Source organism: Haliotis cracherodii, unplaced genomic scaffold (assembly GCF_022045235.1).
Source record: "Haliotis cracherodii isolate W230 unplaced genomic scaffold, xgHalCrac1.p SCAF_29, whole genome shotgun sequence".
Taxonomy (NCBI): domain Eukaryota; kingdom Metazoa; phylum Mollusca; class Gastropoda; order Lepetellida; family Haliotidae; genus Haliotis; species Haliotis cracherodii.
In genome coordinates this window covers 3,311,296-3,331,137 of record NW_027266285.1, presented here as the reverse complement: position 1 = coordinate 3,331,137, position 19,842 = coordinate 3,311,296, and the positions used below count along the sequence as shown (strand labels likewise).

General features: G+C 41.7%; 3 protein-coding genes across 4 annotated transcripts; all 3 read left to right on the top strand.

The window, feature by feature from the left end:
* The first annotated feature begins 935 nt into the window (after positions 1–935).
* Positions 936–19,337, top strand: LOC139473526 (malignant fibrous histiocytoma-amplified sequence 1 homolog). 2 transcript variants are annotated; one of them, XM_071256144.1, is made up of 5 exons: positions 936–969; positions 4,059–4,139; positions 7,779–10,899; positions 11,207–11,287; positions 14,042–19,337. In XM_071256144.1, exons 3-5 carry the CDS (start codon positions 7,806–7,808, stop codon positions 14,326–14,328), a joined length of 3,462 nt encoding a protein of 1,153 aa, XP_071112245.1. In that variant the 5' UTR covers positions 936–969; positions 4,059–4,139; positions 7,779–7,805; the 3' UTR covers positions 14,329–19,337. The 2 variants fall into 2 exon arrangements, with proteins under 2 accessions (XP_071112245.1, XP_071112246.1); XM_071256145.1 differs by having other exon boundaries at positions 963–1,001.
* Positions 4,271–5,303, top strand: LOC139473434 (dynein heavy chain-like). The gene is made up of 2 exons (XM_071256005.1): positions 4,271–4,372; positions 4,974–5,303. Exons 1-2 carry the CDS (start codon positions 4,271–4,273, stop codon positions 5,301–5,303), a joined length of 432 nt encoding a protein of 143 aa, XP_071112106.1.
* On the top strand, positions 5,313–7,360 carry LOC139473433 (dynein heavy chain-like). Its single transcript, XM_071256004.1, has 2 exons — positions 5,313–5,672; positions 6,686–7,360. Exons 1-2 carry the CDS (start codon positions 5,313–5,315, stop codon positions 7,358–7,360), a joined length of 1,035 nt encoding a protein of 344 aa, XP_071112105.1.
* Positions 19,338–19,842: the final 505 nt, after the last annotated feature.

Genomic DNA, 19,842 nt, shown 5'->3' with positions numbered 1-19,842 from the left:
GTCTATCTGAGCCATCGTTTTGAAGGTATTAGTAAGCGTTGGGAATCTATTCAGTCGGTTAATAAAAATGTAAATGCTTGGGTGTAACGTTGCTTGGAACAAGATTTAGTCACATATCATGGCGTTCTGTGGTGGTGGAAACACAAATTATGCACAAAACATAACTTACGTGAGTGAGTCAGATTTTCGCCACTTTAAAATGTAGTTCAGTTATAAATATTCACAAAGTGACGGTTTATGTGGGAAGAGAGCAAAATAACGCCGTTGATATTGACGTTTACTATTTCGGTGAAAACGGTGCTTACAGAGCAAGATCTAACACGGATACGAACCCTCAACCAAAGTACCCTAGAAGATAAGGGAGACAATTCCGCGCAGCACAGTATATCACGTTAGGTTGTAATCAAGGGTGGGATGGGGGCACGGGTGGCCCAGTCGTCTAAGGCGCCGCGATTCGCTGTGCAGAGTTGCGTCCCCTGGGCACGCCAGAAATCTATGATTGTGGGTTCGAATCCCGGTTCGCCCCGATTATGTTTCTAGGCTTGTCAGTACCATACCCGTGCCCGTGGGTTTCACCGAAGTTGTAAACGTCTGAGACCTGCATCACTTCGGTCTTTCCTCCAACATTAAGCCGTGATATAACTGGTTTACTGTTAAAAGCGGCGTTAAACCAAACTCACTCACTCACTCACTCAAGGGTGGGGTCCCCGGTCACAACTCTTATAAATATCACCACCCAATGTATACATTATTGTGTTATCAGTCTATAAGTTGATCATAAAACTAATGAAGCAATGTCGATACGCCAGTTTTCGTATTTTAATAAGATAGAATATTAAATGTACATGTTCAGTAATTTAACAATTATCTTGTTAAACCGTCTGTGAGCGAAATGAAACGGCGGTCAAAGGGAGGCTACTCTATTTCTTGGGCGGGAAGTTGAGAGGCAGCCATTAGAGGCAGGGAAAGGTCGGTGTGCAGGGTGACATAATTTGACATGGGTACACATCCCTCTCCATCACGATTATTTCGTTAAATCATTGCAAACTGTTGAGCCGTGTTTTTGTCATGCTTCAGGCAAAGTATATTGATGTTTGAGTGGAGTAGTGTCTACTGTGAGACAGAAGATCATGCAGTCGTGAAGGTCGTCACGATCCTCAGACATGAACATATAATTTCGTGATAATAAATTATGGAGGGAAGACTCACATTGATAGTGTTGACAACATTTAGCTTGGAGTCGTCCTAATTGCAAACAATACTTCATACGAAGCCTGAGTGCATGAAATATACGAGGAAATTGTAGAAAATTGCTGTTGTCACAGAGTACGTGAATCATCTTACCGGTGTATTTATAGCGATGATCCTGATATTGTAAAGACGTTATGGGTATACTGAAGAGTCTTTGCCCTCTTCATATCTAATTGTCATTAGCTATTTACATACTCCACTATGTGCAATGCACGGCCATATGCATGGAATGTTGAGCGTTGACTAACAAACTCTCAAACACCAAGTGCCATGTGATCACGCATACCTCTTAGCAGTACAGTTATACAAATGACATTTGTTTTATACTCTCAGGTGTCACCAGTGATGACATATTTCATTCTTTATTGTGAATAAGAAATCGTATTTTTTAATTTGTTGCCTATTGGCAGTTTTGCAGAAATATGCAGCCAGTGCTTTCTGTATACAAATTATTTTTTGTCAGAACTATCGGAGCACCTTTAGAATACAGTACCACAACTTCTTGTAATGATGATCTCTGCTGGAGGTCACATGTCTCAAAGTCATGCAACCAGTTTTTGTGAGAATCCGTTGAACGCGAACTCGCGACCTTCGGAATGTTAGCCTAACAGCTAACCGACTGAGCTACGTCCACACTGTGGTGAAACTATGTGCAAATTTACCTAGTCATGCCTATGATGTTACTGAGTTGAACGAAAAGGGTCGAAAAGGTGACAGACACTTACAAGGGTTATGGGTAGGCATGGTGTCTCGTAACTTAAGTCTACGAACACTGTGTTTATCATGTATATATATATTATTATGCCATAAAAGATCATTAAAATGTTACTTTGTTTATAATGTGGTGACGTCACACGTGTGCTGCTGAAAACATTTATTACTACATTTATAGTATATAAAGGAACAGCGTTTAAATATTATATTGTGCCATGCTATTCAACGTAATTACAAATGCCACTTTATGTCACGCCATTGTCGAGGGCAGACATTCTTTCTTCCTTGACTCATCAATTCATGTTGATGTGATTTATATATTTTTACAGGTAATAAATGCTTTTATACCTCATCCGCACCGCCTCAGTTCCCTCAATTAGATTGTTGGCAGAACCCGCAACATTTGAATGATCCTGATGCCATTTGGCATACTCGTTTCATTCCGTAATCTACAAGATACCGAATGGTGAAAAATGAGCCGATGTGGCATGAACTGAAAATGGCTCCAGGCGTCAGACGTTGAACTTCCGAGTACGCATGAATAAGATGGTATTTGATAATTCGTGAATTAGAATTTTGTGTCAGTGTGGCAGGGATGTAGGGGTGATGTGGATAATAGTAAGGAAAGAGCGAGGCATGAGCCTGGCTAGTGACGACACAACGGTGAGTTTGCTTTTGAATCAGTACTTAAAAAATGTAGCTGGTGAAAGTGGCATGTGTGAATGTTCCAAGACAGTTTCCAGTAACCAAAATGTTCGACACAAAACCATTCATCCTTTTTACTCGACTTTTTGTGTGGAGAATATTAGGAACCGCTTTTGAATCTATAATAGCCACTAAATGGGTACCTAACCCTAATGATCGTAAAGGGGTGATTGATCGTAACGGGGATCCAAGGGCTAAAGATAGAGTTTGGGGTAACCATCCTAACGCTGGCGACATTTGGATGTGTTTAGCGCCAATATGATATCCCAAATAAACTGCATTCTTGTGCATAATAATGAAAATTAATGAACTGGAACTGGAACTGAAAAATAATATATGTATATTAGTTCCCATTTGTAACCATTTTAACCACTTGAATTATGAGAAAAAAAAAAAAAAATATATAAAAAATAAAAGTGCTTTCTTAAACTAACGCTTGCTCTAAAATGTGCCACTGCAAGCTATATTTAGTAAACAAATATTCAAAACTCGCAACACCGCTAGGCGTATTCAGTAACATTGTGTGTAGAGATGATAGATCACTGGGAGGAGCTTATGCACACACAATGACCCCTGACGTCACAGGGCATTGTTTCGCCTGTGTGACTGGCAACAAAATACTACAAATTACGTCACAGGGTATTGTCACGTTTGAAAAGTTTGTGGTACTGTATTCTAAAGGTAGGCCGAACTATCCTAGTGCATCGATATAAACTAACACTTGTAGTCCACTAGTCCAAAGGGCAAATTTTTACTAGTCTTTGTGATACCTTAACTACTGGGCGCTTTGGTAAGGATTACTAGACTAGTGCCAATTTCAAACACTGGCCTAGTGCAATCCAAAGGTTTTTAAGAAGGGACCTTTCATCTAGTTTTGGATGATAAACAAGACACTTTATAAGCTATTTCCCTTTAACTAATATGGTGAATAATTGTTTCTCTTACCAGGCAATTTTGTTCGTATCAAATCCATGAGCAGATCTGATAATACTCTGACTCTTGCTGGTAGGGATGAAAGTGAACTGGTGCCCTGTGGTTTTTATGTGGAGTTTGTTACAGCCAAACTGAAACCGGTTTCATGCATTTTTAATTTAGATTCCTAGCTCCAATGCTGTACATATTGCCAAGTTGGCATGCATTTGTTTTAGGGCTGGGACGAGTCCAAATTTACTACACGGGTACCAACGCACCTATTACCCATGATCCCAACAGATAAGGGGTATGGGGTGGAAGGTAGGGTGTACAGTGATATTTGAACACCTGAAACAAGGGTATCATTCACTTACTTTACTTTACTTTCATGTGTACAGTACATGCTGTCAGCAAGTTAGAATGTATGGGTGAAATGTTCCCCCCAGTGTTCTGTGTAGTGCTTGCTCTGCTTGCAGGTGAAGCAGTGTTGTCAACATGAGCAAGGCTTGGCTGATAGAGGAACCTGCTACACTCTGACTGAATTCTAGGCAATTAAGGTGAGACCAAACAAAACAGTAATCAACATGAATATTTCCAGTATTTATCTTGTTTCAGCACTACACTTTCGAAGGTGTGTTGAGATTGCTGATTAGTTAGGGTGTTTTGTTATCACAACAGGAACACTGGCATGTCTGCAAATATTAGTATTCCTGTTGAGGTGGTGCTGGTGTCCTCTGTTGAGGTGGTGCTGGTTTCTTCTGTTGAGCTGGTGCTGGTGTCTTTTGTTGAGGTAGTGCTGGTGTCCTCTGTTGAGGTGGTGCTGGTGTCCTCTGTTTAGGTGGTGCTGGTGTCCTCTGTTGAGGTAGTGCTGGTGTCCTCTGTTGAGGTGGTGCTGGTGTCCTCTGAGGTGGAGGGGTGGTCGGGTAGCCTAGTGGTTAAAGCGTTCGCTCGTCACGCCGAAGATCCGGGTTCGATTCCCGACATGGGTTCAACGTGTGAAGCCCATTTCCGGTGTCCCCTGCCTTGATGAGGTGGTGCTGGTGTCCTCTGTTGAGGTGGTGCTGGTGTCCTCTGTTGAGGTGGTGCTGTTGAGGTGGTGCTGGTGTCCTCTGTTGAGGTGGTGCTGGTGTCCTCTGTTGAGGTGGTGCTGGTGTCCTCTGAGGTAGAGGGGCGGTCGGTTAGCCTAGTGGTTAAAGCGTTTGCTCGTCACGCCGAAGATCCGGGTTCGATTCCCGACATGGGTACAACGTGTGAAGCCCATTTTCGGTGTCCCCCGCCGTGATATTGCTGGAATATTGCTAAAAGCGGCCTAAAACCAAACTCACTCACTCACTCACTCTGAGGTGGTGCTGGTGTCCTCTGTTGAGGTATTGCTGGTGTCTTCTGTTGAGGTGGTGCTGGTGTCCTCTGTTGAGGTATTGCTGGTGTCTTCTGTTGAGGTGGTGCTGGTGTCCTCTGTTGAGGTAGTGCTGGTGTCCTCTGTTGAGGTGGTGTTGGTGTCTTCTGTTGAGGTGGTGCTGGTGTCCTCTGAGGTAGTGCTGGTGTCCTCTGTTGAGGTGGTGCTGGTGCCCTCTCTTGAGGTGGTACTGGTGTCCTCTGTTGAGGTGGTGCTGGTGTCATCTGTTGGGGTAGTGCTGGTGTCCTCTGTTGAGGTGGTGCTGGTGTCATCTGTTGAGGTAGTGCTGGTGTCCTCTGTTGAGGTGGTGCTGGTGTCCTCTTAGGTGGTGCTGATGTCCTCTGTTGAGGTGGTGCTGGTGTCCTCTGTTGAGGTAGTGCTGGTGTCCTCTGTTGAGGTGGTGCTGGTGACCTCTGAGGTGGTGCTGGTGTCATTTGTTGAGGTAGTTCTGGTGTCCTCTGTTGAGGTGGTGCTGGTGTCCTCTGTTGAGGTAGTGCTGGTGTCCTCTGTTGAGGTAGTGCTGGTGTCCTCTGTTGAGGTGGTGCTGGTGTCCTCTGTTGAGGTAGTGCTGGTGTCCTCTGTTGAGGTGGTGCTGGTGTCCTCTGAGGTGGTGCTGGTGTCATTATGTCTCCCCCAGAATGGAGGGAGACATATTGTTTTTGGCACGGTTCCCATCGGCGTCGGCGTTCCCACCGTTTCCGGACCATAACTCAGAAACCGTTTAATATTTTTTCGCGAAACTTTGTATACACATTAACCCAGCACTGAAGTGACGCCTTTTGCTATTTAGAGATTTTTGACATTTTTATTTGTTCTCGTTTCCATGGAGATAACTTGAACATAGACTCTGAATGGGGGTAAGCTTTGTTTCCTGACCATAACTCAGAAACCGTTTAATATTTTTTCGCGAAACTTTGTATACACATTAATCCAGCACTGAAGTGGTGCCTTTTGCTATTTAGAGATTTTTGACATTTTTATTTTTTCTCGTTTCCATGGAGATAAGTTGAACATAGGCTCTGAATGGGGGTAAGATTTGTTTCCTGACCATAACTCAGAAACTGTTTAATATTTTTTCGCGAAACTTTGTATACACATTTACCCAGCACTGAAGTGGTGCCTTTTGCTATTTAGAGATTTTTGACATTTTTATTTTTTCTCGTTTCCATGGAGATAAGTTGAACATAGGCTCTGAATGGGGGTAAGCTTTGTTTCCTGACCATAACTCAGAAACCGTTTAATATTTTTTCGCGAAACTTTGTATACACATTAATCCAGCACTGAAGTGGTGCCTTTTGCTATTTAGAGATTTTTGACATTTTTATTTTTTCTCGTTTCCATGGAGATAAGTTGAACATAGGCTCTGAATGGGGGTAAGATTTGTTTCCTGACCATAACTCAGAAACCGTTTAATATTTTTTCGCGAAACTTTGTATACACATTAACCCAGCACTGAAGTGGTGCCCATTAGTTGTTTGAAATTTCTAGGAGTTCTATTTTTGTCTCTGTTATTTAGTAATGGAGGGTGGGAATGAAGAGATGGGGTTTAACGTGAAGTAAACAAATGAATGGGGGTTAGGGGAGTGGGGGGAGACATATGTTTTTATGAGTAAAAACACTTTCTAGTTTGTTGAGGTGGTGCTGGTGTCATTTGTTGAGGTAGTGCTGGTGTCCTCTGTTGAGGTGGTGCTGGTGTCCTCTGTTCAGGTAGTGCTGGAGCCCTCTCTTGAGGTGGTACTGGTGTCCTCTGTGGAGGTGGTGCTGGTGTCCTCTGTTGAGGTGGTGCTGGTGTCCTCTGAGGTGGTGCTGGTGTCATTTGTTGAGGTAGTGCTGGTGTCCTCTGTTGAGGTAGTGCTGGTGTCCACTGTTGAGGTGGTGCTGGTGTCCTCTGTTGAGGTGGTGCTGGTGTCCTCTGTTGAGGTAGTGCTGGTGCCCTCTGTTGAGGTGGTACTGGTGTCCTCTGTGGAGGTGGTGCTGGTGTCCTCTGTTGAGGTGGTGCTGGTGTCCTCTGAGGTGGTGCTGGTGTCATTTGTTGAGGTAGTGCTGGTGTCCTCTGTTGAGGTGGTGCTGGTGTCCTCTGTTGAGATGGTGCTGGTGTCCTCTGTTGAGGTGGTGCTGGTGTCCTCTGTTGAGGTAGTGCTGGTGTCATCTGTTGAGGTAGTGCTGGTGTCCTCTGTTGAGGTAGTGCTGGTGTCCTCTGTTGAGGTAGTGCTGGTGTCCTCTGTTGAGGTAGTGCTGGTGTCCTCTGTTGAGGTGGTGCTGGTGTCCTCTGTTGAGGTATTGCTGGTGTCTTCTGTTGAGGTAGTGCTGGTGTCCTCTGTTGAGGTAATGCTGGTGTCCTCTGAGGTGGTGCTGGTGTACTCTGTTGGTGTTTTCTGTTGAAAAAATCATCTTTAATCACTGTAATGGTCTACCAAGGACTATCATCAATGCATATCTATGAAAATAACATATTAATACATTAATTCTTGTGCCGCGATATGACTGTAATGCTGTTAAAAGCAGTGTTAAACCCAACTCACTCCCTCACTCATTAATTCTTGCACTAATGTAGCAAAATAAAAATGCATTGCAAGTCATTACAATCAAGGTTGCCTTTGTGTGAATTAATCACACATGTAAGCAATGACTGCATTTTGATCAGAGAAGAAATACTGATACCCAGAGAGTTAATAAAATATTGTTAGCTAAAGTATGCAACTGAGTCATCTTATCACCATGATAAGAAAAAGTACCATTGTTCCACATTTACATTATGTTTTGAAGAATTCATCCCTGACATGTCTGATTATCTACACAGGTATTGGATGAGGATTAACCTGCCGTGATGAACCAGAGCCAGGTGTCAGAGTCCCTCAGGCAATACCTGACAGTCAGTGATGGGGGCAGGCAGGTGCTCTATGTTCCCGAGGGCTCGTACAAGGGATGGATTCCCCGAGCTCTGTACACATTTGATTTGGACGAGCTGTACCTTCCTTTCCTGAAGCTCTTGTCTTTCCCAGTAGGACATCATGCCCTTGGTACACTGAAGGATATGTTGGTGTTCCAGGCCATTGGGAATTACCTAATCAAATTGCCTTCCTCTTTTGCTGAATGTACAAAGCTGGTGCATCTGAACCTAGGATTTAACCATTTTGTTGAAATTCCTCATGCTATATACAGCCTGGTGAATCTTGAGGAGTTGGACTTGGCAGAGAATGACATTCAATCAATGTCTGAAGACATCGGTAATCTTGGAAACCTGCGTGTATTGAACCTCAGTGGAAACAACCTACAAAATGTCCCAGTGCAATTATATAGATGTAAGAAAATTCAGAGACTATACATGTCTGGCAAGTTTTACCCCAGAGGACAGCTGAAGATTGTTCCAGAGGGGGTGTATCGCCTCTCTGAACTGCTGGAACTGGACATGAGTTGGCAGTCTATAGAAACTATACCAGATGGAATTGGTAATCTCCACAAGTTGAGAAGTTTCAATCTGAAGGGCAACAGCCTTATCTATGTATCAAAAGACATTCAGTATTGTAGGAAACTTCACACACTCAATCTTACTGGAGCGCTAAGGTATTGCTCAGTTGTACCCAGTGCAATATTCATGATTGAGGAGCTTCAGTGTCTGTATCTAAGTGGCAACTATTTTACTGAGATCCCCAGTGAGGTATGTGGTTTGAAGAAACTCAAAACACTGCATATCCAGAGGAATGCATTGTTAAGACTCCCTGAAGAACTTTTTAATTTAAAGAACCTAGAGCATATAGACCTAAGTGAGAATTACATAGACAATATTCCTCCTGGTATATCTAAGCTACATAGGCTGTTCTACCTTGGTCTTGAAAGAAACAAATTAACTTCGATTCCAAAAGAGTTGTGCAATTGTAGGAGCCTGCAACATCTGTTGCTGGGTTCAAATCAGCTGACCAATATTCCTGAGAAAATCTGCAAGTTGGTGAACCTGACAGAGCTGACCCTTGATAACAACCAACTCACTGAGATTCCTCTGTTGTTGGACAACCTGCAGGGGCTGCTGCAGTCAGGAGTTTTGTATCTGTACAACAACAACCTGAAGAAACCACCACAGGCAATCTGTGATCAAGGAGTTGTCCCACTCTTTCATTTCTTGAAAGAGTTAAGGATCAGTGAGGCTAAGCACAGAAGAAAGATGATACTCATCGGAGCAGTGAAAGCAGGGAAAACAAGTTTGAAACATGCGCTGGTTCTGGGTCATTCCAAACTGACCCTAGAGCATGAACGGACATGGGTACTTGAACGACATTTATGGGAACCTGAGTCACAGCTGAGAGTTCAAATTCTGGACTTTGGTGGACATCATATCTATTCGGCAGCGCACCACATGTTTCTTACGCCAGAAGCCTTACATGTTCTGGTCTTTGATTTTACTAAGTACAACATGGACTTGTATGATGCATTGATTGGGGACTGGCTGGATGCTATAATGGACAGAGCACCTGGAGCAACCATCATGGCAGCAGGAACTCATGCTGATCTGTGCAGTGATGAAGACATCAATGACAAAACGGAAGATATCCTGCGGAAGATGCATCGAGATGAGAATGCAAAGATTGAAGAGCTGACTCAGGAGATTGAGAAGATGAGGAAGATCCTTGAGAAGCCTGAAGTCAAGGACGGAGGAGGAGGAAAGTTCAGTGATATTGGAATTGAACGTCTTCAGGAAAAGATGTACCATATGCAGAAGATGCTGAACACCAGGTCCAAGCTGCCAAGTTGTATCTTTGCTGTCAGCTGTGCTGAAGATTTACTAGGTATGGAAGGATTTAAAGAAAATCTCATAACTCGCTTGAAGGAGACTGAAGAGAAACCTCTACCTGAATCTTGGCACAAGTTTCTTTTGTCTATTCAAAATCATCCAGATAGAATTTTGCCCTTAGAAGAAGCTCTGGACAAATTCATGAACATCATGTCTTCTTTGAATCAGTCAATGATAAGCCTAGGAGGCTCACCTGATCTCAGTCTAGGCATGGTCCTCAAGTACCTCCATTCCACAGGGGAGATTGTTTGGTACCATGAAAATCAGAAGCTCAAAAGTATAGTCTTTCATCGACCAGAAACACTGATTGAAATGCTGAGGGCAGTATTTAGACATGACTTTGAAGAAATAGTCGTCTATGTTGAGGAACATGGCAAAGCTGCAGGTCTGTCACCGAACAAATTTGATATTCTTAAACAAGACTTTATCAGAAAGGGTTTAATGGCATATGAACTTCTCCACTACACACTGTGTCATTTCCAGCTGTCTGCTGATGCACTAGATACCTTTGTGTCACTGATGCTTAAGTTTGAACTTTGCTATGAGGTTCCTAAATCACCCTCTGCACCCTCCTTGATTGGGTCCTCCCGGATTCTCCAGTTCCCTTGGTTTTTCCCAGCAGAGGTTCCAGATTCGCTTGCTACAAGATGGCCAGCAGTCACGCCACCTAACCAGTTTGAGCTTCGTTACACCTTGTCCTTCCCGAGCAAAGGTCCACCTTATTTCTTTGAAAAGTTCTCTGTACGACTTCAGTCCCACGTTTCCGATCGCATCAACTGGAAGTTTGGCATTCTTGCGCGGAAAAATCTCAGCAGGTTGTTGATACGTAAAGAGCGAATCTTTGAGCAGGATGTGGTTACCTTGGCCTTCAGGGGGACTGACCTTCAGGAGCTGTGGCAGCTTGTGATACAGACACGGTCGGATCTGCTTGGTCTCCTCCAGGAGTGGCCATTCATCCGGTTTGAGCTGCTGCTGGTGTGCTCCCACTGTATCCTCAAGAACTGTGATGATCCCTACCTGTTCCCAGGAGAGGTCCTGGAGTTCACAGTGCCCAAGGACACTGTGTGGGAGAACTGGTGCCGAAAACATGAGGATGAACTGATGCCGGCATGCTTTGTCTACCCTCTTGATCCAGGTCAGCTTAAAAATTATTTCTCAAGATAAACTTTATTGACAAGAATTAGATGTTTTGTCCCAAATATTTCATGTTAATAAATTGAAACTGTAAACCTTTGCAAAATCACCCATAAACTGTTAAGGTCATCTCCCACACAAATCTCTCCCCATTTACCAACTTTGACCCATCTCAATGTCTTTTCTCATACACCCTTCCTTCCCCAACAACCTCTTCCGAAAGTAGCTTCAGGTCTTTTCTGAGAATGTGAAGTTGACAATGAAATATCTGTGGGTGAGTGGAAGCTTATGATTATCGTCTGTTGCAGACTACCAGGATGACCTGCCTCGTCACATGCAGGCTGCTACAGAGTTCCTGCAGAACTGTGGTGATACAGTGGATGGGGGAGGTAACCAAGCAGTTTGTCATTGCTTCACCGTGGTCAATGTAGTCAATGAGTTCCATTGTTCTGTGCTTCTGTTTATCATACGTCTTAGTCTTAAACTTATGCCTGGAACCAGATCTGGGACAGCTGTGTGGGGTCATTGCACAATCGAGGACAATCTTCCACACGTTTCTCAATTTAAGACTGCTATCGCATGCAGATAAATACAGATAAATTCTAACCAGACTGCATGACAGAGTGGCAAGTCTAATATGGTGCTAGTTTGATTTGAAAAGTTGTTAGGCCAGATAATTGGGTCATGATCTACATGCCACTCATGCTAGAAGTTTATGTCCTTTATTTTATGAAATCATCTGACCAATGATTAGACATGCATGTTTTAAAAGTTTACCATCCAAAACAAAAACAGCCCATCTTGGAATGTAGGGCAGGTAGGTATTGTATGCACTTTAAATACTGAAGCTTTTTATCCCCCCACGAAGTCAAAGTGGGATAGAGGAATGGGTGCCGTCCGTCCGTCACATTTCATTTCCGGAGCAGATCTTGAAAACCGTACCGTAATTTTTCACCAAATTTGGCATATAGTTGGTATGGTATGGGATTTTTAAAAAAAAAGAAGTTTTTTGAGTTTCCATGGCAACGACTTTGATTTAGACTGAAAATGGTGGTAGTCCTTGTTTCCGGAGCAGATCTTGAAAAACGTACCATATTTCTTCACCAAACATGGCACATAATGTCATCTCCCAATATTGAATACATTTCCTTTCTTGTTGGTAAGTTCTGCATTAAATGAGTGTATGTTCCTCCAAAAGTGTCGTGGACATGGTTGTTGCATTCACTGACTAACTTCATGCAGAAACACAACTCATTACAAATACAACAGTCTAACTGATCTTAAACCTACTCAATTGTATAAACACTGCCTCCTATCCTGTATATATTCTTGTCAACCATACTCTACTTCACTTGCTTGATAACGGTGTTAGAACCTACACCGAAACCATTGCTCCTAATTGTAATAAAGAAGTTGTTCGTCCATATGTCTCATCCTTACTCATTACAAATACAGTTACATATTCTATCATAAACTGCAGATGTCAAAACAACACCAGTAATAACTTTTTTTACTGCTGCAATTAGGCCATTTACAAAAAGGCCCAGTGAACATAGTTCACAGGAGCTAATGCATTGCACACAACCGGACATGTCATATTGGCGAGGGATGTGAGTATTTCATGCTTGTTATAGTAACTATCCTATCAAAATATTGAAAGTAGGTGATTCATTGATTCAAAAGAATTCTGCTATATATTAGAAATTAGTGTTTCATCAGGAGTTTCTACATTTTGTGTTTATATTAATTGTACAGAGGATATTTCATGTGTCAAGTAAATTATCATGTTTGTCTCATCGAGTGAAGATGGGAAAGGAGATATCATATCTCCTTTTCCCCTGTCATGAGATAAGAGAAACATGATATTTTACGAGTCATATGAAATATCCTATTTATTATATGTTTTTTGAGTACAGTGGTGTAGTTGTTTTCTGGAAAATTAAATTATTTCATTAAGAACGTAAAACCTTGAAACGTAAATTCTCTCCTACCTAACACTCAGTGAGGGTTCACTACCCCTTGTGTTTGCGACTTAAAAAGTAGTTTTATGTTTGCAAAATCTTAAACAATGTAAACAAAAGTATCAAAAATATTTAGGGTCACGAAAATTCTTTGTCATACATTTAGATATGATTTTATACAAAATAAACTTTAACAAATAATTTCTTTATAATTAGGAGACTGCTGTTGGAAGTGAAAGAATACACGCTGGTCTAGTAACAAAAATTGTGCTTTGCGAAACGAACAGTCTTGATTGACAAGTTAAATTAGAAATTTACAGTTTATAATGAAACATTAGAGAGAATAACAAACGGCAAGAAGTGATATTAACTCCACAAATGACAGTCTGTCATTATTTTGCTTTGTCAATGTGGAACTAACATAAAAAGGACGTCAACAGTTACACACAACCAAATGTTTTCCCATCAACTTCTATAGTAACGTTATATTTTTAAATAAATTAACTAAGCATTTAACAGCTGTTACCTGTAGGTGTGTACACAGTTTGGCCTTAGGGCAGCAATAAAAACCAAAAAAAATGACTAGCTTAGCCAGCTCCTTTTCCGAGTACAGGAAGCTAAACACACCACCCTCAGTTCCGAACCAAATGTCACCTACTTGAAAATATATGTGGTCACATTCAGCATAAGTCATCATGTTGAAAAAGACAGTACTAAATATAGAAAACATGGTCAGTTTTATTAACTGGATGGATGTACATTTAAAAAACATAAAAATCTTACACAATATCCTCCAAACACATCCTGCAGATATCTCTCGATCTGCACTGAAGGGTCCCAATGAAAACGCACTGTCCCAACTGGATCTGATTTGGTATAGTGGAACCTAAACACTTACGATAAAGGGAGACAATTTAAGGGGAGGTAACTCTTGTATATGTATGTGAAAGTGTTATGTTCACTGCAGTGAAATATTCTAGAGATGCATTCCACCCAGGCATTCAGCTTGTCCATAGACACTTAAAATATAGAAATCTAGTTGTTTTACATATTCACATACCAGTGTAGATGTATTGAATGCAGCAAATATGTGCACAATGGGTTCTAAACACAGATTCTTCAGAGAAGATAATCTCTACAACTACCAGTGCTAGTCCCTGAACATCTCATTGTCTCTTTCAGGTTTACTGTCTGATGCTGGCCTGGGCTATATTGCATCTCGTCTGGGCTTTGAATGGACACTGATAGCACTACAACTTGGTCTGAGTCAGGCTCAGATTGAACAGATCCAGATGAAGCACCCACAGAGGCCCTACCACCAGATACACGAGGCTTTGTCCACATGGAGGAATAGGGAGAACGTGGGCAGTGTGGAGGACAGGCTGGCCCAGCTGCTCACTGTGCTGGAGAGCGAGGAGATCGGTCGCAATGATTTAGCTGAGACTCTCAGAGAACGTTTTCATCTATGAACTCCACAATGGCTAAAATAGAAACATTCTCCTCAAGTCGTCTGTTGTACTAGGATCGCAATACTTATCCGGGTTTCTGTTACAAGGATAAGGAGAAAACAGTATTCCTCATAATCCTAGATTTGATAGAGTTTTATGCTAAACTGGCATGTATCACTGCCCTGATGAAAGTTATGTGAGACTGTGTTATTTATTGTTTTTCATTGCATGTATGGTCCCGCTGCAGCATGACGGGCTCACCAGGGTGTTTTTACACCACATGGTCAATGAGAGTTGTACAGTCGAGAGATGTCTTGGGTCGTTGTCGGCACGGGTACTACAGATATGTACCCCAGGTATGTTTCTGTATACAGAAATGTACCCCAGCGATAATCAGAATACATAACAGTACCCGGTGACCTATACAGCGGACTAGTCCATATTCCTCAACCACAAAACAAAACCAGTTCATTTTGTATTTTTGGTTCGTCTAGTTAAGAGTGCATGCTGCATAATGCTGTGCGCAGCGGAATATAGAAGTACTATATGTACTTAACTGTGTATGCTCGGTTTGTATATATATAGTATGCTTGAATGCATACAACAGTATGACAGTTCCTATCCACAAACTGAGGAAAATCTTCCAAGCTCAGAGAATCGGTTAAGCGCACTGCGCTGTGTGGAATGGACTTGTCCTGGGGTACCTTTCTATATTCTGATTTTAGCTAGGATACATTCCTGTATACAGAAACATACCTGGGGTACATATCTGTAGTACCCGTGCCGGCCAAATTTAGTGACATTACTTAAGTGTCTCGGGATGGAGTCTGCATAATATCATTAATGACAGAGCTGTATTGAAATTTGAAAGAATTGTTAGCCATTACCTTGAGCACACACTCTGTGCTTTATGTGCCTGGTCATTGTTCATTCAAAACTGGTTCAAATTAAAGCCTGTCACAGTACATAGACTCCTTCTCACTCTCTTCAGGGACAGACTGTGCACCACATTGATCCATCAGCCATGTTATAGCTTTGGCATGTCAAGTGAAAAAATCATGCTATGCTACAGGCTGGAATGATTAGAATGGCTGGTTCATGTAGCTTTATTCAAATACAGATTTCGACCAGGACATAATTCTGTAATTGCTCAGACAGAATAAGCAGTGGTGTTGGTGCTTGTATAAAATTGTGAATCAAAGGTGACAAGGGGTTTGTGCCTGGACCTTGTGTAGTGTTGACACACCAGTGGATGGACACCTCGTGCCCCAAGCCAAGGCTTGCTTACCATGCTGCCATGGTGCTGACAGAGGGAGGCCACTTCACTACTTCCAGGCTGAGCATGGGGAAGTGGTTGGAGATGCGTGCAAGGTGTGTTTGCAAGACACATGGAGGTTGAATCCATGCCATCTAAATAGTCATGTACAGAATGGAATTCACTGTGTCTACATACATAGTAGTCAAGGTGGTTTGCAGTATGTTACTATGGGCATTCTTTTCTAGTAGACCAGATCTTTTGATTTGTCATTTCCTCATGCTGTTTGTTTTCTGTGCAATAGATGATGCGTTTGTTTTGTTTGTTTGACGCAGCATACATCTTACTGGTATCTTTCAACTGATGGAAGTTTTTTTTGACTGTCATATAAAGTCTGTGTGTGTCTTAAGTTTATTGTGCAACAAATACTAGTGGAGCAGTAAGGGAGGATCATGTGTGAATTATCTCCCTTTGAGTATGTCCTTATCATGCCTTGAACACGATTCCCTGTTACAAATTTTCTGTTGGGTTGTTTTCTGTACATATCTTTCTTGCTTCCTGTAATTGTGTTGTCAAAATTCACTGCAGGCAGTTGTCTCATATTTGTCACACTGAAAGTGGGGGCACGGATGGCCCAGTTGTCTATCGCACCTTGATTCGCTGTGCAGAGTTGCGTTTCTTGGGCACGCCAGAAACCTATAACTGTGCTTTCGAGTCCCGGTTCGCCCCGATTATGTTTCTAGGTTTGTCAGCACCATACAACACTGAAGTGTACACGTCTGAGACCTGCATCACTTCGGGCTTTCCTCCCACATTAAGATTTAACTGGAATACTGTTAAAAGCGGCGTTAAGCCCAACTCACTCACTCACTCCCTGAAAGTTCATAGCTTTAAAGTTGCTGTGTTGTAAATAAACACAGGTTCTTTTAAGTAACTGAAGATGGTTAATTGCATCTTATCTGGTGTCAAATGAACAATATTTCTCCTGAGATGTGGGACTTAAGAACACAGCTGTATTCTGGGAATCAACACTGGGTCCCAACATCAGTTGTCTGTTTCCTGGTAGATCAAACACCTGCTTTTGTCATCCCTGTGTTAGGCTGTTACTTTTATGTACAAATCTTTGAATTTGTAATGTCACTAGTTCATTGTTCATGTAGAACATACAGCCATATCTGCCAAAGTGACTGTGGTCCAGGCAAATGATTGTGATTGTGAATCAACGTGTACAAGTTCATACTTAGCATTAGCATACTGATGGAAATGAATGAGGGAAAACTTTGTTTAAGACACAGTAAATGTTATGGTGTGGGTTCCAAGCCTTGCCTACCAAATACATGTTGGAAACAATGCACACAAACACATCTCAACTTTGATTCTGAAGTATTGAATTTGTATGACACTATTTAAAATGTACTGACAGTAAAGCTTATTTCCTTTTTTTTTTGTTCCTTTTTCATTTTCATCAGTATACTACATGAGTGAGTATTTGCAACATTATTTTTATATGTTTGTATGTGTGGAAAGCAAAGTTACCTTTCTTAAAAATATTAGACTACTGAAAATTCTTTTCCACGCATTTGATATCAGCAGATGTGCTTTTTGTTTACAATCCAAAGACAAAGGAATTATATTCTTGATTACATAGTTTACTGATCTTTTTTCCAAAACTGTAAGCATGTTAAGGTCTTTGGTCAGAATATCTCACAATATTTTTTAAGTACTCTCTTTAAACATTGTTGGATGACATGAAGAAAAATATTAAGAAAACATTTCTGATACTTTTACTTTTCTCCAAGCACATCCATGTACCAAGTAATTAATCAAAAATGGCAATGCACAAAAGAAGTGTAAACGAAGAACTTCAGAAATCATGATTAATACTACTGATAGATATGCCATAATAAAACACTGTTGTAGAATTATTGATTTACCGATGTAAGAGATCTTATGTTCATTCCACAAGACCATCCTAGCTTCACAATGACTCCTCTACTTCACATGGACATTATATAGAGTGCCGTAGTGCTGTAATCCCTTTGTCGGCCGACCTGAATACTGTAAATCTTGAAATTAATGCGAGCTTGAATTAAATGCGAAAAATGTGGGTGGTCTCACATTTCTCAAACATCGCATTTATATCAACTATAAGACATTTTGGATAGCAGAAATACCAACTTAGACATACACTGAAAACAAACAATTATGTATTCCACATCACTGTTTATTCAGTTTATTAATGTAAGGTTGGATTAAGGTGAGGATTCTCCTATAAACCTGACATAAATCCACTACTTGAGAGGAGTGGGTGTCGCATTCATACTGAGTCACATTTTTGGCAAGGGGCCAGCGGTTGCATTCTTTTGGGGATGTATTTATCTATTATAAGTATGCAACCAAGCAGAAGACTGAGTAACACAGTTGTGTCAGGGGCTGCTGGAGTATGTGAGGCCAGGAGGATATGGTAGCAACATACTGACTGACCTGAATATGCAACCAAGCAGAGGACTGAGTAACACAGTTGCGTCAGGGGCTTGGCAGGGTCCTGCAATCTTGTTTTGAATGCTAGATTTGGCCTGTTTCCCGTGTTTATCTGCCCCACACCTGTGCTCAGGGTGTCTCACCAGGTGTGGCGACAAGGAAGGCCCAAACATTTATAGCACATTTCACTGATTCACCAAGATTGTGATCCTTGCTTTGTTGGCGACTAGCTTCTATATAAAGTCGACCTGTGATGTAACTGAAATACTATTTGAAATGACATCAAGTCAGCTCACTCACACACACAGTCCAAATGCAAGACATCTTGGCAGTTTATTGAGATTGCCATCATATGTAGAGTACCACACCTCCCTTTGCATATGTGGATATTTTACCACATTTTTCATCTGTTGAGACTGTCAGTGTGACCCGTTTCTTGAAGTTGATAATCATTTCACCACTGTCGCATTCACTATCTCTTTGTGTAGTCATTCCCAGAGAATGTGTGGTTTGTAGCACTATCTATGAAGGAGTGTTGCACTGAAGGATGGCAAGGAATGCTGGTATTAAGACGTGATGAGATTAACATTTGCTGACGACGCCTGTTTGAGCCAGTCACACTTAGGATTCTTATGTATAATTCCTGACCACATTCTTTTCAAATCTTTACCAAGTATGCTGTAGATTTACTGCCTTTGAATTCGTGGTAGATTGGACAGATGTTGCTTATTGAATCATGGTTTGTGCACACTTTGATAGACAGCATGTAGATAACTTTTAGGAATAAAATACAGTTGTAAGTATTAGGCTGATGTAGGAAGATTTAGGTTCTAAAGATTTGACTGTCTGCATTTGTCAGGTGTGAAAGTGTCCAACCAACACTTGTCAAGTTATTTCCCATCTCAAAAGCAGACAGTCTGTGTAAACTGCCTGGGGATGACAAGTTTGTTACATCTTAAACTCTGATACAGATCCTAGCATTAGCTGTATTGTCAACAAAGAACCCACTCCCATAGCAAGCTGGCTGCATGCTGATATGATTGTAATTTGTAGTGGGGGTAATGCAGTAGTCTCTTGCTTGTTTTCTACATGTAGTTTATGCAATACCAGTTGATAGGTATAGATGTATCATGTTTTATTGATGGAAAGACTTTGTTTTGTGTGTTTTCTACTCAGTGCTGGTGATATTGTTACGTGTGATTTCCGACCGAGATTTTACCCAGTAGTATTTTGTCAGCAGGTACATGTTACATAGTGTACATAAGCATAATGCTACTAAACTGAATAAACTATATACATCCTCATGTCATTGTGTCCCTCCTTGATGCACACTCCGGGCAAGTGACATGTTACATAAGGAGCCATAGTCAAGCCAATAAAATGGATTCCCCTCAGTCCATGCCCCAACAAGAAGTAAACCTCTTTCCAACTCATTCTGGTATTAGGAACTTATCACCTTTGATGAAACTCTGTAGTGATACTATATTCTCAACATCCTATAGGTCATGAGAGATTGTTTTGTGTACATGACACCAGCAATGGTACCGCTGTTGACACACACATACCTGGCCACTTTGGGTCAGTCTTGCCCTGCATGAGGAATAGGAGGTCCTCAGCACCCCATGCTTGTACAGATGGGGATAGGGTGGTCCTCAGCACCCCATGCTTGTACAGATGGGGATAGGGTGGTCCTCAGCACCCCATGCTTGTACAGATGGGGATAGGGTGGTCCTCAGCACCCCATGCTTGTACAGATGGGGGATAGGGTGGTCCTCAGCACCCCATGCTTGTACAGGTGG